General features: G+C 35.2%; 1 protein-coding gene across 3 annotated transcripts in view; it reads right to left on the bottom strand.

Moving 5' to 3' along the window:
- The window catches only part of NRXN1 (neurexin 1), a 1230870-nt gene that overhangs the window by 147599 nt on the left and 1060451 nt on the right, over positions 1-22820 (bottom strand). For all 3 annotated transcript variants that reach the window (XM_070379598.1, XM_070379599.1, XM_070379600.1), the window contains 2 exons: positions 9815-9904; positions 8118-8437 (listed from right to left, as the gene is read on the bottom strand). In XM_070379598.1, coding sequence (XP_070235699.1) covers positions 8118-8437; positions 9815-9904 — 410 coding nt within the window. The remainder of the gene's footprint in view (positions 1-8117; positions 8438-9814; positions 9905-22820) is intronic.

The raw sequence follows: 22820 nt of genomic DNA, 5'->3' as shown, positions 1-22820 counted from the left end.
AATGCTCTTTGATATTAACTCACAGCAATACTTGTTTTGGCTCCATCTCCTAGAGTAATGGATATAGAAACAAAAATAAAGAAATGGGACCTAATTAAACTTAAAAGCTTTTGAACAGCAAAGAAAACTATAAACAAAATGAGAAGACAACAGAACAGGAGAAAGTATTTGCAAATGATGTGACCAATAAGGGATTAATTTCCAAAATATAAAAACAGCGGATGCAGCTCCATAAACAAACAGACAACAACAACAACAAAAAACAATCAAAACATGGCAGAAGATCTGAATAGACTTTTCTCCAAAGAAGACATACAGATGGCCAACAGGCACATAAAAAGATGTTCAACATCACTAATTATTAGAGAAATGCAAATCAACTATAGTGAGATACCACCTCACACTGGTCAAAATAGCCATCATTTAAAAAATCTATAAATAACAAATCCTGGAGAGGGTACAGAGAAGAGGGAACCCTTGTATACTGCTGGTGGGAATGTAAATTTTTGTAGTCACTATGGAAAACAGTATGGAAGTTCTTTAAAAAGCTAACAATATAGTACCATATGACACAACAATTTCCCACTCGTGGCCATATATCCATAAACATGAAAACACTAATTTGAAAAGATAACATGTACCCAATGTCCATAGCGACACTATTTACAATAGCCAAGACATGGACACAACGTAAAATGTCCATTGACACATGAATGGACCAAGAAGATGTGGTACACAGATATACAATGGAATATTACTCAGTCATTAAAAAAGAATGAAATAATGCCATTTTCAACAAAATGGGTGGACCTAGAGATTATCATCATAAGTGATGTAAATCAGACAGAGAGAGGCAAATATCCCATATCATTTATATGTGGACTCTGTTTTTAAAAGGATTAGCTTATTTACAAAGCAGAAATAGATTTACAAACAGAAACAAATTTATGGTTACCAAAGTGGAAATGCAGGGGGAAGGACAAACAAAAGTTTTGGATTAACAGATATAGGCAACTATATATAAAATAGATAGACAAACAATGAGGCCCTACTGGATAGCACAGGAAACTATATTCAATTATCTTGTAACAACCCATAATGGAAAAGAATCTGCAAACGTATACTGTACATCAATTCTACTTCCACAAGATATTATTAGAGAGATTTAAGTTTAATCTTGATATCAGTTTATTAAACTAAACCTACTGTTTTATATGTATTATCAAAGAAAAAAGCATTGCTAACATACATGCATGCATACACATTTTTCTTATTTCAGATGACTTGCCTCCTTCCCTTCCTTAACAAAATACTTATTACATGTAAAACAGGAATAAGTCAACAGATATAACATAAACATACTTATGTACTTGAAAGCCAGATTATTATGGTACCCAGAATTCATAGTATTGACTAAAATAAAGACAAGAAGATAAGGTTATTTTATTGCTACTTTAAATTTAACTCATTTCTTAATAAAAGGGGAAGGAAATGGCAACCCACTCCAGTATTCTTGCCTGGAAAATCCCATGGGTGGAGGAACCTGGTAGGTTACAGTCCATGGGGTCGCAAAGAGTCAGACACGACTGAGTGACTTCACACCTGACACCTGACTTAATAAAAAGTAATTCCTTTGTCCTCAACTGAGACTTGAAATATCAGGAACGGTGACAATCTCACCAGTCCTTTCTGAGAAAATGTTCACTGAATTTACTGTCACATACTCATTAGATACAGGGTCTTAAATCATTCCATTTCTCCCAAATGGTATCAATTATATCAAGAATCATAAACCCAATTTAGTCTAATGCACAGCTGGAAGTACTTGATGTTTTTCATATCCATGTTGAAAAAAGAGTATAACATGAATTTTTAAGCTCCTTAATCAAGACATGTTATTGAGGACAATTACAGAAGTCATATTTTCAATATTCAGCACCATATATGAATGAATTTCTGTCTGAGAACAGCTGGGAAACAGGTATCGGAAATTTCTGGGCTTCTCAGTCAATAGTAATTTCTGTTGCTAGTAGTGGTGGTTGGAGGTTGAGTAAAACAGTGCCAGGTATGGGGATCAGTGGACAGTTCACTTTGCAGTATATTTAGTGTTCTCGGTCCCCTCCCACTAAATGCTAGTGACAACACTCCCCCTGAATCACTTCCTGCCTCCCACTGCTTTTCAACATACTTGTAGGGGAATGGCGCTGCCTCCCTGTGGAAAACACATTCAACAGAGAATTCAGCTCAGTTGCGTGCATGCGTGTGTGCATGCTAAGTGGCTTCAGTCGTGTCCCACGACTCTTTGCGACCTATGGACCCTAGCCCACCAGGCTCCTCTATCCTTGGGATTTTCCAGGCAAGAATACTGGAGTGGGTTGCCATGCCCTCCTCCGGGGAATCTTCTGGATCCAGGGATCTAACCAGCATCTCTTACGTCTCTCGCATTGGCAGGCGGGTTCTTTACCACTCGTGCCACTTGGGAAGCCCCTTCAGCTCAGTATGTGCTCAGTATATGCAATTGACGCTTTGATTCAGAAACAGCAATTCAGAGCTATTGTTTGCAAGGGCGAAGAAAATATTTTAAAGGTAAGAAAGATGCTTTAATTCATACAGTGTACTTAAAGAATGCTTTTCAAACATAATTATTATTTGTATAAAGGTTACATGTGTCAGGCATTATTTTTTACTTCTCTTCATTTTAGGGTGAACCATAATGAAAAAAAATTTTTCTTTGGACAATGAAAAATTGTCAAATAGCAGTGACTGTATATAGTTCTCATATGATAGTGACTATTTAATTCTCACAATAAGTTTATGACACCATCACCCCCATTTTATAGATGGGAAGCAGAGATACTGAGAGGCTAACTTGCCTAAGGAACACAGCCAGTATACAGGGAAAGTAAGACTGAGATTTAAGCAAGCATTCAGGCTTCTGGAGTCACTGCCCTTGACCCTTGCACAATACTACACCCTTAACAGCCTTGTCAGTGCTGCCTCTTCAAATAGTCGGCTCTCAGAAGGCAGAAGCAGACTGGGAGAGACTGGGAAGAGTATGAAGGATGGAAATAAGTAGGTGAACAATGGAAAGGGCTTTGCAGGCAGAGCAGAGAGAGGTGTGAAATGGCATGACCTCTGGAGGTTTCTATTAGTAGTTCAACAGATCAGAGGAAATGGCTGTGGAGAAGAGTAGAGATAAAACTTCCTAGTGAGGCAGATAGGAGTCTAGCTGTGAAGGATGGACCCTGATGATCATTCGGGAATCTGCTCTTTATCTTAAATACTTGGATGTATTAAGGCTCATATCTGCATTTTCAAAAAGAGAAGCCTGATCCCTACCTAGGTAGAGATCACACTGAACTAGTTAAGAATACGTGAAGGCAGAAGTGATGAGATTCTGAACAGAGGCCAGGCTCAAGGGCAGAGGACCAGCTCACCTCAACATACTCTGAAAAGAAGCTGGCTGCATAGCCTTGAGGAAGTTATTTGTTTCTTTGGGCCTCAAATTTCTCAATAAACTCTTTAAAATGTATATATCCTAGAAGTTTTGTTTACCAGTAATGAGGGGGAAAACACCTTCTAAATAGCAGTGCTTCTTTACATTTAAAATTACAATGAATCATACTTTTCTTACTCGGCACCATTAGTTTCAGAAGAACGAGCCTTTGTATACATTTTCAAATCTACACCCAAGTGTTTTTCTTTTCACTATGCACTAAAATTTGCAGTTAAAATGTACAGTAATTTAAGTAAATTCAGCAGAATGATTAGACTAGGGAAAATAAAATTAATTATTCATGTCACCAGTATTTTAAAATGCAGAGTGGTTATCAGGAACACACATAATTATAAGTAATGCAGTTATTTTTTAATAATGAAGCCACAGCTAAGGTTAATTAATATTTTTAATAAAAAATAAAATTTTGCTCTTTGGAGTTACAAAATGTTTTTTGTTAGCTTTAGATATTTTTCATGGAAATATGTGTGCACTCTGCTTACATTTTTCAAACAAATAGCATTAATTTTTTATGAGTATCTCCAAAGCTGCCAGGAAGCAATAGCAGTGTCCAACACATTCAAACACTTTTTTTGTTTGTACACTAATTGGGATTCTTTTTGGAACATTCTACAGGAATCAAATACCAATGAGTTCAGTAGGAAGTGAATACACATGTCCTGACAACCTACCAATGGTTTAAAATCCTCAATAGTACCTTTTCTTGAGTAGGTTTGCTACCTCTATTCTGAATAAAGTCTAACTGGAACCACTAAATTGTTGCAGTACATTTCACTCATACTTACTGATTCTGCTCCAGTCTACAATTTAATTTCTTTCTAAGAGTTGCAAACTATAGTCCCTCCAGTCAAAAACCAGAATCTCTCAAAGCCTTATTTCTCTCCTTTTTTAAGGTTTTTGAAATGAGATGAAAAGAAGATGAAAAACACTATGGATTCTTGAGATCAGGTAAGGAGACCAGAGTCAGTTTCTACTCTGAGTGTAAAAGACAGGGCCTCTCTATTATTCTTATGAAGAATGATTTTCTTGCAAAGATAGATTTTAAATATGTTGTCAAAGTAGAGCATAATACAATTTGTGAACTAAACTGGGATGCTTTTGAGAGTCAAAAAAGGATTCTATTAATAATTACATTGATATACCACTGGGTACATGGGGCTTCCCTGCTGGCTCAGTGGTAAAGAATTCACCTGCCAAGCAGGAGACATGGGTTTGATCCATGGGTCAGGAAGATTCCTGGTGAAGGAAATGGCAACCCACTCCAGTATTCTTGCCTGGGAAATTCCATGGACAGAGGAGCCTGGCAGGCTACAATCCATGGGGTTTCAAAAGAGTAAGAAATGACTTGGTGACTAAACAAGAACAACACAGTTCAAGAGGTTCCTAAACCCACTTATTTTAGAGAGATAGCAAGCAAGGCCAGAGTGCAGCGAGGTTAACCATCTTGTCCAAGATACTCACAAAGATAGGAGGTTGTATTGAAACTGGAAACCTGTTGCTGTGATCTTTCTATTATACCATACCTTCTCTAACCAAAAGGCAATACCATGGACCCATATTGTCTACAGTATGTAATTAACTTTTAATATATTCTTAATGGAAAGAATACAACATTGCAAAATGTGATACAAAGCATAGACCAAAAGAAATGTCAAAATATTGATCTCAAAATAAACAATTTCCTTTCTTTACAAACTGGCAACCAAAGGGAATGAATATTGTCCTTTGCATGTTAACTTGCTTTAACTCATTTACATAAAGCTACATATACATCAAGGGCTTGGCTGGTGACTCAAGACAGTAAAGGTTCCGCCTATAATGCAGGAGACCCCGGTTTGATCCCCTGGGTCTGGAAGGTTCCCTAGAGAAGAGAATGACTACCCATACTCCAGTATTCTTGCCTGGATAATTCCATGGACAGCAGAGCCTGGCGGGCTACAGTCCATGAAGTTGCAAAGAGCTGGACATGACTAAGCAACTAACACTTTTTTCACATATACATCATAGATTGCCATATTATTCAGAAGAGCAGGGAACACTTAGCCATCAAAGATCTTGTGTAACACTTTTGCCTCCAAACCCAAGAAGGAAGATCTCAGCATCCTGAAGAACTTTATACTGTCAAAAGTTTGCGAAGATTCACTTTCTGGGATTATCTTTATAGAAAGTTTCTCTTTGTTAGGATGAGTGGGTCTTATGGAAACATTTAGATACTAAATATCATAAACAAAATAACTTTTTGTGAATTTTATATAATCCATATTAAAAAGTACTACTAATATTGTTATAGTCATATTTTTTAAAATTATTTAATCAGAAGGGTTGGTAAATGGATCCATTACTTCATGACATAGATCATGTCTTTCTAAAGTAAATATCAGTCTTAAAATTGATCACTATCAAGAGAAGAAAAACTTTTTTTTTCTTTTTAAAGCATATTCACTTTTAAATAGGAATGTAAACAGTATCTTATGGGATGACATTTTGTGAATTCTCTTTTATATTCTTTGACTCTGTGAAAACTGAAAAATACATTTCTCCCCACTACTTGCCTTGCAGAATGGCTGAAAAAACCTCATCTCATCTATCTGAAATGAATCCAATTTAATTCTGCTTGACCAAAAATCTGTTTCTATAGTTCTAAAACATGTAATCACCCTTCGGTACATAGGCATTGTAACTTAAGTGGCTCTGTGTTATCACTGAGGAAAATACACGTTGATTGAGAAAACAGTCCAGTATGGCTTTTGAAAACTAAATGACCCTCCCTGGCATACAACTGAGTAAGACAGTTGATAAAAGCAGGCAGTTATAGCCATTATGGAAGGAAGATGCCTCATCCAACCTGCAAAAATGGGTCAAAGGTTATAGTCTTAGACTGAGCATTACAAATCACTTTCCTATTGAAACTTCCAAGACTCATAATTCTAGCAAACACTTAAATTCTGTATATATCAATAATTTCTTTGTAGTTGGAGGGCAGTTAAAAATCAATTGTGAAGTAAAGGAAATTCACAATAAATTAGCCTGCTATTCAAAAATAAGCAATTTGATTTCTTCCCCAGTAGTCTCTCTTTCATACATTCACATTTTACTACCTGTAATCACAAACATATCCTTATGAGAGAATTTTAAAAGCTTTCAGTACAACTTTAAAACACTGTTGCCACAATTGAATATTTGTAGTATATTATTCTAAATTATTTAATTGCTATTATTGGTCTGTTGAAATCTGAAGATTTAAAATATCTATTTTTTAATCAACCTAGTAATCTTTTATTTAAGTCAATACCTCCTCAAATGAACCAAGTAATCACTAATTGATTAGATCATTTACTTCCATAAACCATTGCTATCTTTAAACATGTTATAGCTTATAAAAAAAGAGAGTCTTTTCATTGGCAATTAATGGGTAGTTAACTATTTTCCTTTTACATTACTTAATATTATAAAATGCATAAATTTTAATTTCTTCATTTTTAGGTGTTTAACTTGTAAATGAAATAGCTATTTTACACATATTTTCTTAACAAACATAATTTCTTACTACATAGCAAGTACTAGTAAATAAAGCATATTAAAATGAGGCTGATACTTCCTTATTGGGGGATATATCTGGTTTACCTAAGAACTTAAGCAGCTGCAATTTCATTAATGATGAAGCAAGACTTCTGAGGAAAAAAAATCTGCTTAATTAAAATTTTATTCACAAGAATATTTCCAATTCTAAATGTCCTAGAATATCCTCTTCTGAATTATTTACTTAAAGGAAAAAGTTTATCATTGTTCTGTGTTTTGCTTTCCTATATCAGATTTGCTTGAATAACCTGCTTATTGTTAAATAAGCCACACACAATAAACACAACAACAAATCATTAATGAAGTAATATCTTAATTGAATTGTATACTTTTTGTACATTGTGACATTTAAAATTTTTTTCCCCTAAAAATTTAGACATAAGATTGAAAAATAAGCTCAGTGAATATTTTGGGTGAGGGCAGTTAGCCACATAATGTACAAAATATGTTGGCCCAAGACAGTTTTTAAATACCATATTTTGGGTCTTTGTACTCAGATAAACTAATAGTGCATTTTTTCCTATCAATAGTAGAAGAGTAGACTTATCGTTCATGACAAGACCCACGTGCCTTCCAATTCAAAATTTTCAGACTTCAAAATACAAGTGCTGTAGGTAATTTCTTTTTTAAGATTTTCAGAACTTGCTTTTATTTAATTTTGATAAAGTTTTGAGCTTGAACAAGGTCTTGCAGATACTTCATTAATTTACTTGTTCATTTAACTTAAAAAGTGAAAACCGTGTATAATGCTCAGACAATCCCCTTAGCTTGGTCTAGACCAAGGTTACTGGATCAAGACCATCAACCTAGCCACACACAAACCAATACAAAGTTTACCAAAGTTCACAAGCCACAAACCAACATTTAATCTTCAAATTGAATCCATTATATTAAGCAAGTCTCAAAACAGCCATAATGATTGAGATCAGAAGTAATCCCATTCTAGAAAAGACACACATGCAGAAAAGTCCACTTTCATAGTCACAGATTCAAAATGAAGAAATGAAATCCAGGTACTCACCTGGCTAACGGGTTCTTTCGTAGGGGGCTTTCCTCTTCTGGCTGTGCTAGTAGCCAGGGTCGTGGTGGTCTCCATAATTGACGTGGACATCTCTGACTGCATGGCAGTGGCTGTCGACTCAGTTGTCATAGAGGAAGGCACTTCACCAACCAGTCTCACATTTCCCACTATGGCGATGTTGGCATCATTTTCGGCTGCCATATTCAGAACTTTCAAGCCATTGTAGTAAAGCCCAGAGAGCTGACCCTGGAAGGGCTGGCCCTGCTCTTTCCCGCCAATTATTATGGTTGCTTGGCTATTGAAGATTGTGAGCTGACGCCCTGTAAAAATAATATTACATACATGCAAAAATGTTGATTGTGAACTCTACATTCTATAAAGGATGATAAAACAGATCTTTCATGGGGTGGATAATGAGAGCAATAAACTATAAGAGAGGCATTTGACTCATAATTCATTGCTTATAAATGAGGTGTCCATGAAATGCATAATCACTGGCAAATACTTATAAATTCTCAACTTATTGTAAATGTAGTGCCTTTGCTAAAAGACCAATCAAAGATATATATTATAAATCAATTTTCAGTGGATCACTTTCTCTTTTACCTCAAGATCTCAAATCTAAATTGATAAATTAAAAATATGTAAGATATCTAACATTTCAAGTATTTGTCATTCTAAAATTACCACTGGCAGAAACTAGTCTATAGCAGCTGAAATCTAATTTAAATTTATTGTAAAAATTTCATAATTCACATAATGGTCACATGTATCCATATGCTTTTCTTTAGAAATGTTTATTTTTTTGAATGCAATAGTCCATTGTTATTTGAATTATTCTACTTTTCTGGCAAATACACTGAAAAGAAACACATGGTTTACACTGAGTGTGTCAGAGACAAAACAAAGAAACAAAAACTCCAAAAAGATTTTTCTGATTGGCTTTCAGCAAGTCTATTAAAACAAAACAAATGAAAAAAAACACATAACTTCAGATGTAAAAAGCGGCTTCAGGAATGATACACAAACCGATGGAGAAATTATGGCACATTTCCATTAAACAGCAATCCTCAGCAACAGTACCAAAATCATCAAATTGAGTATCCATTTTTAGCAGATTGCTCTCTGTTCATAAAAAGCATGCACACAACTTTAAGTTCAGTTTTAATTAGGGCTTGTTCCCAAATGCTCTTAGAAGGTTGCAAACGTTAAAGGGACTTCATTTTGACTGGCAATCCATATTGCCCACTATTTAAGATGCCTAGAGTTTAAACCAAGAGTTTTGTTTGTTTGTTTGTTTGTTTTTCAGGACCATAATAAAGATATCAGAACTACATATATTTTAGTTAATAATTTAGAGGCTGGAACATGTAATATAATCTATGAATGATTTATCATTTTGGGTTAATGCTTGCTGTGAGTACCTTCATAGATTGAGTTAGTGGATTATATTTAACAGTCCCTTTAACCTTAAGTTAACAGGGTAAGATTATTAAACAGCTGGTACGTCTAAAAATGTATAGAAAGTATTATACAAGGAATGCAAATATTACTATCTACATTTTACTGTTTTAAATCTGTTTTTAATTTAGTTTTACGGAAAATTTATTTTTTATGTTTATTAGTGTTACAATGAAGTACTACTTGGTTATGTTCAAATTATTTTTTTATTTGAAGTTTTAATCAATGTTTTTTACCTTTGTCGAGTAGCCATTCATCAACTACTCGACCAAGTCGATATGGAATTCGCTGTCTAGCAATCGCCAGGCGCTCGTTATCATTGTTTCCTTTAAAGTTTAAAGAGACATTTCATTGGTTAAAATCTGTAAGGTCAAAGGTTAAAAGTTAATACTTAAAGCTTGAGCTATACAGTTGCCACATGATTTTTTGAAATTTGGAATTTTAAAAAGTTCTACCTAGAACATTTCATGTTTCAGACTTGTCATTCATTCATTTATTTTATTTTAGCAAACAAAATTATTCCTATGTTAATTGAAAATTAGAAATCTGCATTTGAGCTAGGTTATTAAAACTTATGTTATAGACAGACCCGAACAACCAATTTAAACAGCATATAATAGCTTTGCAAAAAAATGACCGTTGATCTCAGGGTTTTGTCTTTTTGATGTTTCTTATTAACTAGTTAAACATGTTCAGGTGAAACAGGTTTAAGTTTTCAAAATACATTCAATCTCTTATTCCAGATTAGTAATTTATGAACACCAAACTTAATACCATCTTTGGCACACTGAAGCATCTAAAATAGGCCTAGCATACTTTATGTCCTATTCAGAAAAGAGAAATTCTTATTCATCTCATTTAAGGAAACCACAAAGTCTGAATAGTTCTTACATATTCCACAGAAATTGGTTTATCAACCACTTGGACATCATAAGGGAATGCATCTTGCATCATCCAAATATGTTATGATAGGAAAAGGCTTTGACAAAAGTGACTTTATTTGAGTGTCCTTCAGTTTCATTTAAAGCTTGACATGCTGAGGTGTATAACTTTGAAAAAAATTATATACTCAGATATTTGCTTTTTATTAAACTATTCTAAAAAAGGCATGATAGCTTCAGGAACAAACACAAGCCACAATAGTGGTTCCGTATTCATAGCTCTAACTATGTAGGAGCCTTGATACTTTGAACAAAAAATTAATCTAATAAAAACATAGTTTAAAATGACCTTGAGTATTGCTTGCAAATAGATGACTGTTTTCTTGATCTATAAAGCACTTAGGAAGAATCTAGGCTTCCATCTCAGCACTCAATTGTGTATATTGCCAGAAGTTTTTCTATTCTATGAAAATTAGTTAACATGGAGTCTTGCACTAAGGAATTTTAGTAATAGCTCAGATGGGAACTCAGAGGTGAAAGAAATGATGAATGGTAGTACTGCCCATAGGAAAAGACCAGAGCATTTTACTGGGGAAGAAAAAAGATATAAATTTTCTTACATTTAGAATAATTAATGTGTTTTCTTGGGCTGGTCTTATTATATACTATACTTACCACAAAAAACCCACCATGATATTGGTCACATACTTTTAGAGAAAGAGAAAAGAACTGTCATTTAGACTTTATCAATTTGTCTTCTGAAGTTTAATATGACTGCAAATATTTCATACATTAGAATTTAACTGAAAGTACAAATATCAAAATGGAATCAAATATACAGTTTAATAAAAACACATATGTATTTCTCTGTATTATGAAGTTATTAATATGTTAGAATATTTTTTTCCTATGGGAACATATATTGGTATATTGATAATTTTCTAAAAAGGATAATATAGCCTAAATTACAAGTCTATCTTCATTTTCAAAAAGTGTGTTCAATTTACATTCTCTTTTGTGTGCCTGTATACATATATATTTGGAAAAATATACTAAAATTTAATATTGGTTGTCTTATGGCAGCACATTTATTGATGAATGTGTTTTTGACTGATATATGATTTATGTAATGAACATGCTTATGTACATAATTTGATAAACTATTTTCAAAAACACATAATCTTTGCTCTATGGATTTCTTTGTTGACCAACACGCATACCAATTTACACTAGTATAATGCTCCTGACAACTTTATAATTATGTAGCTCTTTGTCCAAGTTTTTATGCTAGAGTGTTCCCATCATCGGAAACGATTTAATATTCCCTCACACACCACCCAAGTCCAGACTACAAATAACTTCTTGCCAGTTACCACTACAATATATTAATAGATCTCTCTGGATCCTCTCTGCAATCAGTCCCACCCATTCTCCACACTGTCAGCTACTACCCAATCATGCTACTTGTCTATTGTAACCTGCCTGTTGCCTATAGGATAAAATATCAACCAACATGATGAGGTTTATGATGACTTCCATGATCTGGTCTCTTCCCACCTCCCCTTCCTCATCTCAAAGTGGTCATTGCCTTGCTCTCCTCTTTCCATCCTCATGGAAACTGAGACTTCTTTCAATTCTTCTAAAGCCCTCCTTTCACCTCTCTGGGCTTCTTCACTTGTACTCTCCTCTACTTGACTTTCTCTCACTCCCAGCTCATTCTCATCTTTCCTTAGCCAAACATGACTCATTAAGGGAGTCTTCTTGGCAGGAACATTAGTTCTCAGGAGGTCTTCACTGATGTTCTCAAGTTAAATTAGGACACCTGAATAAATACCTTCCTTGCACTTGATATATGCCCTATAGAAACAAGAACTAACCTTGTAATTGCACATTCAATAAATGCTTTCTCTCTGAACTCTGAAATTCCATGAAGTCAGGTATTATTTGTAGTGCTTACTGTTGTGTTTTCAGTGTGCACACAATACCTATCACACGAACTCCAAAGCAATATTTGTAGAATGAAGTAATAAAGGAAATCTTGTTTTAAATTCTGATAGCTTCCGTGGCACCATTATCTCATCTTCACAGGCTAACAACATTCACAAGAAAGCAAACACTTGTGCCCAGAGGATAGACTGCATGTAGCTAAGTTTCTCTTTGTACTCTTCAAAGGAAACATGTCAATTATAATTTTAGGTCTTTAATGATTTGAACATCCATTTAGCCAATCAGTTCATTATTTTTTAATAATAACTGCCCTATACCACAAAGTAGATAATCATAGTTATCATTAGTAGGGAAGGTAGAGAGAAACCCTCCCAGGTGGCTCAGTGGTAAAGAATCCACCTGCCAATTCAAGAGACACAGGACACGTGGGTTCAATTCCTGGGTCGGGAAGATCCCCTAGAGGAAATGGCAACCCAGTCCAGTATTCTTGCTTGGAAAATCCCATGGACAGATGAGCCTGGCCAGGTTACAGTACATAGGATTGCAAAGAGTTGGACATGACTGAGCATGCACACACACACACACACACACACTCAAAGTAGAGAGAAAAGTCTTACATAATACAGATGGAGGAAATAGATGGCTTTTGAATGATATTGAAAAGAGTGCATAAAAGCACAAGAATACATATATACACGTGCATACACACATACAGTTTGCCCTCATACCTTTAACTGGCACCCACAGAACAATTAACATGATTGCTATAGCACAATTTAAATCAGCAATAGCTTTGGAAGATTCTTGATGAGACTCAGCTTAAAAAACAAACAAAAAAACCCCACTGAAATCCCAATGAATAGCAAAGAGGTGATCTAACAAGAAGAAAAAATTAGAGTAGGCAGCAGAGATAGATATAAAATGACATGATAATATTTAAGAAAGATAGCCATACAAATGGGGTCATACAATCCTATAATTCCCAAATTTCAGATGCCTTTTAGTTGATAATAACTTTTAAATTGGAATATTTGATTTTGAAATCCAGTTTGTTGTTGTTCAGTTGCTAAGTCATGTCTGACTCTTTGCAGCCCCATGGACTGCAGCACACCAGGCTTCCCTGTCCTTCACTATCTCCCAGAGTTTGCTCAAACTCAGGTACACTGAATTGGTGACGTCATCCAACCATCTCATACTGTCATCCCCTTCTCCTCCTGCCTTCCAAGGACAGACTTTATTCTTGGTGTAATGGATAGGAAATTAGATGGTGCTTACTTCATTATATGTTGACTTTATTCTCTAAATTTTTTGTTCTTCTACTAGAATTAAAAAATTAATGTCTTTTCTTCAAAAAAATATATAAATACATTCAGTTCAGTTGTTCAATCATGTCCAATTCTTTGTGACCCCATGGACTGCAGCTCGCCAGGCTTCCCTGTCCATCATCAACTCCCAGAGCTTGCTCAAACTCATGTCCAATACATTATTGACAAAGACACATCTGATTATAGTAGAGTGACAGTATCCTTCTAACAGATGATTCCCAAACTCCTTCTAGTAGTGGGTAAGAAATAGCTCAGATTGTTTAAGTTTGCCAGGTATAAGCCCATATTTTGCGTCTACCTCATGATTTTCATTAACAAGTGGAACATGAAAAGTTATAAATTAGGTATATTATTCTAAGACACTGAGCTTCTCAGGTGGCGTTAGTGGTAAAGAACCTGCCTGCCAATGCAGGTAAGACATTAAGAGACCTGGGTGATCCCTGAGTTGGGAAGATGCCCTGGAGAAGGAAATGGCAACCCATTCCAGTATTCTTGACTGGAGAATTTCATGGACAGAGGAGCCTAGTGGGCTGCAGTCCATAGGGACACACAGAGTCGGACTGAAGCAACTCAGCAGCAGCATTCCAAGATATTGGCCTAAATGCCAATTCTTTACAAATTCATAGTGCTATATTATTTACAACATATCCAGTAACTCTGTGTGATGGTGTTAATTTTATTTAATCTTGTCCACATTTTGGTATACTTCTAAATTTTACATAAAATATAAAGGACATAAAAACAACCCATTTGATCAGGAAAGGTCAAAGATAAATATCATTTCTGATGACCTTTTCTTTGGAAAGTGTTGAGATTTGATACCAAGTGTGTTGGGATGTAGAAATATTACATGGGCTTTCTGCGGAGGGTCAGAGGTTGCAGGTTTATACTGATAGAAGATATTTTTTAAAACGAAAATGTATCTGAAAATCCAAATCAAATCAAAGGTGAGAAGCTATTTTCATCTTCAAGTATCCTAAATCCAAGGTGAGAATAAAGCAGTAATGACCCACTTATCTAAGACTTTCTCATTTTGGAATAATAAAAATGGTCCAAGTAGAGTTTCAACTTTTTAAAAAGCGTGCAAATCAACTACAGCAATCTATCGAGCAGATAAATTAGGCTTATAGAACCAGAACTTCTCACTGCATAAAGGATAATAATTTAGTCACATACTTCCTTTATTCTAATAAAAGTGGAATGAGGTTTTCTTTTTGATTTATTTTTTTTTATTCTTCAGTTAATTTTATATGGGTGAAACTTGGTACCTCCACTGAAAATGTCACCAGTAACATGTATGTCTATGTTAAAGTAATTTTTAAGTAATAAAAGAGTATGTAAATTTTGGTTTGTTTTTCTTTAAATTGAAGGATTTGGCAATTTTTAATTAATAAATTTAAAAATTGAAATATCATTGATTCCTAACATTGTATCAGTTTCAGGATTCAGTATTTTTGACAGGAAGCAGGCCCCATGTGGGGTTTCCCTGGTGGCTCAGTTGTAAAAACTCTGCCTGCCAATGCAGGAGAGGCAGGTTTGATCCCCAGGTGGGGAAGATTCCCTGGAGAAGGAAGTGGAAACCCACTCCAGTATTCTTGCCTGGGAAAACCTGTGGATAGAGGAGCCTACTGGGCTACAGTCCACGGGGTGGCAAAAGAGCTGGACACGGATTAGTGACTAAACAACAGGTCTTCATGGAGTAACACTACCACCAACTGATAGGTTCTAGCTCTAACTGGTGTGGCCACTTAGGTTTAAGGTACTAGGACTCAGTGGTAAAGAACTTGCCTGTCAATGCAGGAGATGTGGGTTCGATCCCTGTGTCAGGAAGATCCTCTGGAGAAGAAAATGGCAACCCACTCTAGCACTCTTGCCTGAGAATCCCATGGACAGAGGAGCCTGGTGGACTATGGCCCTCAGGGTTGCAAAACAGTCAGACATGACTTAGAGACTAAAAAAACAACAAGCTATGTATAATGGGGCGTTTCAAACAAAGTTCCACAGGTGAAGAACGGAAAGGAAAATCTGATCATTCAGACTTCAGAGTGTAGCATCCTCAATTTTGATTGAATTCTGGATAGTTTTACTTTCCCATCTAACCAATAACATTTGGTCACAGTATAGTGTATTTATATATTTATTTTTTATAAATCAGCAGATGTCAAGGAAACAAGAGTAATTTCAAAGAATCAAGGTAAGCAGCAAGGAGTAATAAAACTCAAATCCTTGACTTGGAGTTAAATTTCATGGTGGGACTCAGAAAACAAAGGGAATAAAATTATAATCATATTTTTATGACTATTGGTGAGGAGAGACAAGCTATATGAACTTCGCTAACATGTTTTTCTACTCTTATTTTCATAGATCTCCCCTGATGTGTAATTTCTCCTTGGAAATAAAAGTGGCAGTTTTTGATATGACATAGTAATATACGTGGAAAACAATAAGGAAAAGCAACACTATGAACCCAACATTTGTTCAGAATAATATGAAAGTGAAAACACAGACACTTGCTTCTTTTGAAGGCTTCTTAATTCCTACTCTTTTAAACACTGGGAAAGGAAACACAAAAGGGTTCCTAAAAGCTATACATATTGCAGAGAAGCTTAGGAGTCAACTTTTAGATTTTGTCTATAATTGAGAACATGGCATTTGGATATGCCTAGACCCATAAAGCAAAGTAAAAGTTCAACATAATTTTGAAAAATTACTCAGGTGTTAAAAGCAGAATCGTTATATAATTTCCAACGAAATGCTGTACTAGCAGTTGTTATACAAATCATACAATATAGTAGTACCTAATTTAGCTACTAATATTCCAAATAAGTAGATTTTGAACATAATTGACACTCCTGAAGGGACAAAGTTGTTAAAAAATGTAGATGTTCTAATGAAAATATTTGTCCTGTATATTACATAATTTGCTATGATTTTTGTTGGGTACATAACAAACATATACATCCTTTGGCTTCCGACTTCTCTAGTTTCATCTTGAAACCATGTATTTCTAACTCTTTAAATTCTAGTCACTGGACTTCTTTCAACTTCTACAAACAAGCTAATCCTCTGATGCCATTCACCTTGCTTTGCAAATTTCCTGCATCTCTGTGTACACCTCAGCAACCCCACTCATTCCAACACAAACACACATACATACACACACATCTGAGTCTGGCCAACTTATTTCTCCTTTTGATATTATTATTTATCATAATTTATATATAATATAAAGTATCATATAATTTATGATAAATAAGTATATTATTTATGATAAATTCCCTTTATGCTTGGATTTCATATTGCCTTTGTTTTTCCTTCCTTGTCCATCTCTTATCTCTGTTCTCATGCCACTCATCGATGTCATGGATCCATGTCTACTCTTTCTAGACATACCTTATGTCCCCAAAAGTCTTTACTTTCCTTTTCTAGTTGCAATAGTCAAACCCTTTGTTTCTTTAGTATAGCTTAGGTAGACATTAAGAAAGCAATCTGATTCAATGAAGTCAACATACAAGCACTGACTGTGTACTCAAAGTACTGTGTCAGGCATACATGCTTGGACTTTGGCTGGGGAGTCAAGGGCCAAATTAAAAAAAGTTAGATGGAAATTCAACATAATACATAACTTGGTATCCATCTACAATAAACCACCGTTTGAATTGTAGTTGCCACAGAAGTTCACAGAAGAAAATGGATTAGAACAAAGAAGGTGTGACAGAACACACAGGATTTTACCTAGATTGCAAATAATCTAAATCTTATTGAAATTACAACCAGATAAAAAATGTTTTGTAATGTGGATAGTAATCTTCAAAAGGTTGATAAGTAATTATTCTCTGTAACTTCATAAAACTCTACACTCCTACATCTATTTTATAATCAATACATTCTCTAACAGAATATATTTTGACTCAAAATAATTACAGATATGAATAAAAGTGGTTAAAATACTTCTGTCATGCAAAGTGAAATATGTAATACACATAATGTTAGGACTATTAAGTAAAACACTATGTCAGTTGGCAAGAATTTGAGGGTAATAGGCAGAAATGAAAATATTCGTGTTAGGGTGGAGGGATGATGAGTGATCTTTTCCAAAATTTAATTGAATATTGTTGGTTTATTTATAAACACTGTAATTTTGCCCCTACTATTTCTTTAAAAAGAAGCATTTTCTACAAATTAAATGTAGTATCTTAACACAATGTTATAGCAAGAGAGGGTGGCACACTCAAGTGCCCTGCCAATCAGCCCACTTGCACAGCTGAAGAAAGAACAGGCTGCTCAAGGAGGGAAATACTCTGTTCATAACTAATGCTTCACAGGGCACCCCAGTTCTTTCTGCAGAACAGCAGGCCTTTGAATCCAGTTAAATAATATCTTCATGTGAGACTGCTGTTATGCTGAACATAGAAAACCACAAGCTATCTATGCAGGCTTTAACGGTGCTTTGGGGAAGAAATTAGAAGCTTAGCGTATTTCTAACTGGCTTAAGAAATTTCTCCCTTCATGTCCCTTTGTTATGTGGAAATACATTAAGATATCTAGTGTGCCTTTATAGAAAGTTTTTTATGAGCATATGTTCCTACTAGCTACTTACATTCAAAATTTTACTTCGGATATTGTTCCATCAAAAGAATTAGAAATAAAGGTAATCTTGTGAACTTTGGGTCTCACTGCCTATGTGTAATGAACAGTGATTTATAGGTTCTTCCCTAAGCCTTCTAGGATGTTGGATTCCTAATACAAAAACAAAAACAAAAAAACAACTGGAGTATCATATCAAAAACCAGAAGTGGAAAAAAAAGAAATGAAAGCATCAGGGAGAAGCAGATAAGAAAATACAGAACATACTCTGATAAATTAAGGGTCATACTCTGTTATCACGCATACTAAGGAGTTATTTTGTACTAGCTGTGTTGAAACAGACAGGGCCACTGATGGATATCACTCAGTGGAGAGAATAAGAAAAATGAAATGTAAGAACATCCCCACATTACCTTACAAATGGCATTTTGCAATTTTCCCAGATATGAGAACCTTATGCCCTTTCTAAATCGCAATGTCAACATTTAAGCTTATCCACCCTAATAAGAACTTACATATATACTCGCTCATCCTTCTTTTCCCAGTTATTTATTTCTGAAAATCAGAGAAGTACGTGTACGGATGGATTTTCTACCTTCTCATATCAACCTTGACTTTTAGTCTATTCTTCTTAGTATTTAGACTGGTCTGTGGGAGAGGAAATAAGTAAATGTCTCAAAGATGGTCTGATATAGCCTGAAAATGGTGTTGAGAAAGTTCCTTATCCTCTAGTGAAAAAAAATATGTCTGATTTCTACTGCATTCTAACTGTTTTCAATGGACTACTGTACACAAATTATTTAAGATTAAATGCCCTGCAAGTGCAGAGGATAGGCTAAGATACAGCTGTTGGATCGATGCCAGTCTCTTCAATTTCATAAAATATAAAACCTCTTAAATAAAATAATCATTTTTCTTTTGTAGGCAAATAGAACACTGTGAATTTGAACTAAAAACCCTAATAACTTTCCCTCAATAAAATTTTATTTTGGTTGTCAGAAATTATTTCTTAGAAGAAAGTGCCAGTGTGATCAGATTCATTGTAGAATGAGATCTCTTGGTATTTAAGATATTGAACTCTAATGCCTGGGTTCAAATCCTGGCTTTACTATTAACTAGCTGGGTAACTCTGAACCAGGAGCATAACACCTCTGAATAACAGTTTTGTTATCTGTAAAATAAGTGTTTATAAGAATAAGTGACACAATATTTACAACATATATAAATCTCTTAGCACAGTGCCTTGCACAGATAACCATTCAGTAAATATTAACTATTACATTGTGATTGTGTCATTATTTGTCATCTGGTAAAATCTGCTTAATATGACACATCTAGAAATATAAAGGTCATGGAAATTCTTTCTCACCCATCTGAGCTCAGGAAGGTAGCTGACGTAGGTGTGAAAAGAGTAGAAAACAAATCTGTTTTTCTTTCCTAGGACAAATAAAGGCCAAGGAACTAGACTTATTATAAGTGATGTCCTGAACCCCATAGGTGCTTTGTCAAAATCACTGCGTTTTTCTCTCAAGCAATGTCAGCTCCTTTCTCAGAGGTTTATGCATGACTACCTGTAAGCCAGTGGGAACAACTGAAAGGAGGTCAAAGGAAAAACACAATTTAGGGGTCCACCATCTGTTCTGTGCAGCAGTGTAGTAACAAAGATGCTCCTGGAATAAGAAAACATTTGATATCACTGAGGTCTCTAAATGACATTTTAATCTGTGTATTAACACTTCTAGGAGATGTACTGCAAATAGAACATCTTTAACTCTTCTTCCTCCTCTCCCCCTAAAATGCTTGTGGCAAAGAAGGGTCATAGAAACTATAAACAGAAGTGGATATTGTTTGGCCTAAAGCAACTTAGTCCTACTACCTGTAACATGAGGTCAGTGGACAGTGAGGCCCCCAAGACATCTTCAACGCTAATGACTGACAGCCCCAAGTTTAAGGTAGAACCAGGAAGACACGCATTATGCCATCTGTTAAAACATGCTATCTGTTGGGTTTTATGATGGATTTAATTTTAGAGCCATTAAAAACAAAATATCATCAATGTTTCTAATACTGAAAATTTCTTTGAAGTGTATGAAATCTTTGAATCGGCAAGGTTTTTTCTTTTCTTCCTCCTCTTTTTTTTTTTTTTTTAAACTATCTCATAGTCTTTGGGAAATGTAAGAAGACTTTCAATCATCCTACAGAGAGACCTTTATAATTAAGCCATTACATTTTTTCTGATTTTTTTAATGTTATAAACTTGTCTCCTTTTTTCTTTCAGCTGAACAGACACACACACCTCTCACCATGTAGACAGTCGTCTTGCGTCTTTCTAACCACCCACCAAAGCACGTCACTGCTCTGACAACCATTTCAAGAGGAGAAAGGCTGACAGAGATTAGATTTTAGGAGCTTTCGATTTTATAAAAAGTGGGTAAGAGACTAGGAGAGAGAGTATAATATGACATTTGAAAAGAGAAGAGGTTTACCTCCTCTTTGTTTTAAATGCTTAGCGCTAGAGAAATGAGAGGACAATTTTAAGAGGGAATCTAAAGCACTTCTTCAAATCAATTGGTGGGTGCTCTTTGCAAACCCCTTTGTCCCAAATTTAGCTAAGTAAAATCTTTTCTCTGGTATCTCAAACACCTGTGATCTAGGGAACTGTACTTTGGGAGGTATTCCTGGTTCAGGAAACATCCTCATGAGACTTCCCATCCAATAAAATCTGACAAGAACAGAGTTGAACATCTGCCGCTAGTGACCCAAGTCTAACTCCCAGCGTGGGTGAAGATCACTCACTGAGATCCAGGCATCCTACAGAATGTAGTAGGTAGAGTAGTTTCATTGCATCACTTCAAATAAGACCATGAATTTCTCCACTGCCCTCAGTATTCCCCTTTAAACTTAAGTCAACTGTGACTTCTAGTGGATTCCTACTCAGAGAATGGAATGGAGAGACGAGCAAAAGTATAAAATCAGCCAACAAAGTTTAAGCTGATGCTCTGTTAGTAAGAACAGCTGGAATTGACCCACTCACATGTTCTTCTATGTCATTCTGCAACCCAGCTCCTCTACAGTTACATCATGTCATTTTCAAGGATAGGGCTAAACTAGCTGGGCCATACAACCCTGACCTAATTAACACTTCATTACATTTTTTCCTTAAGTCTTTGAAATCTAACTGGCACCTTGCAGTAACTTCAGTGGAAATCAACAGTTTGTAGTTATCCTCCACTCAAGAACCCTTCAAACACTTCCAAACTATTATGACTTATGTTCCCCCAAAATTCCTATGTTGAAGCCCTAATGCCCAGTACCTCAGAATCTGACTGTATTCAGAGACAGGGCTTTTAAAGTTAGGATTAAATTGATTCCTTTTTAATAAGCACTAATTCAATCTAGCTGGTGTCCTTGTAAGAATAAGAAGACACAAAAAGATGCCTCTGCACATGCTTCTGCATGTGAACAGAGAGAAAGGACCACGGGAAAACTGAGAGAGAAGGCAGCTATTTTCAGTCCAAGGAGACAAGCTTCAGAGGAAATCAACCCTGCTAACATGGGGACCTTGACTTCTATTCTCCAGAACTGTAAGAAAATAAGTTTCTGCTGTGTGAGCCCCCCAGTCTGTGGTATTTTGTTATGGTGGCCCTAGCAAATTAATCTAGGGATGATTTAAAATCATATATTGTTGGCTTATTCAAACACCTTTAGTGTTAAGCAGATGTGACTATATTTTGCCACTAATTGCCAAAAGGGCTAGAAATAAGTACTTTTGGATTTGCAATTTAATAAAGTTCTTAAATATCCATTTTAATTTCTAATTCTGGTTAAATAATTTATCTTGTCCTTTTCTGTATTTGCTGCATATCATAATATTCTGCAACACAATTCTGGTACTTAAGCATAGTTACCAAACAAAGTCTACCAATTTACATATTACATTAGGTTAAAAGATAATGATGAAATTGACTTTAGCATGAGGTATATATATGTTTCGGGGCTTTCCAGGTGGCACAGTGGAAAAGGATCTGCCTGACAATGTAGGAGAGGCAAGAGATGTGAGTTTGATCCTTGGATAGGGAAGATCCCCTGGAGTAGGGAATGGCAACCCACTCAATATTCTTGCCTGGAAAATTCCATGGACAGAGGAGCCTGAAGGGCTACAGTCCATGGGGTTGCAAAGAGTCAGACAGGACTGAGCACATGTGCTTGTGCATGGTATATAGAACAACTTTTACAAAAGGAGCTATTTAACCTTTCATATAGATAAATAAAATTTTTCAAATTAAAAAAAATTATTTGAAATCCATTTTCTTTAGTTTGTGACTCCTATAGCTTCATGAGCATAGACCACTGCAGTACTATTAAAAATGTAGTTTTGGCATTCAACTTCTAATGCATTTTACTGCACAAAATAAATCTCTACTAATATTAATGGTTCACTAAGGTAAGATTCTTTTATTGAAATATACTGGTTTTCTTCAAATTGGCAAATATTTTGAGAT

Source organism: Bos mutus, chromosome 11, assembly GCF_027580195.1.
Source record: "Bos mutus isolate GX-2022 chromosome 11, NWIPB_WYAK_1.1, whole genome shotgun sequence".
Lineage (NCBI taxonomy): Eukaryota > Metazoa > Chordata > Mammalia > Artiodactyla > Bovidae > Bos > Bos mutus.
This window is presented reverse-complemented; position numbering and strand designations above follow the sequence as displayed.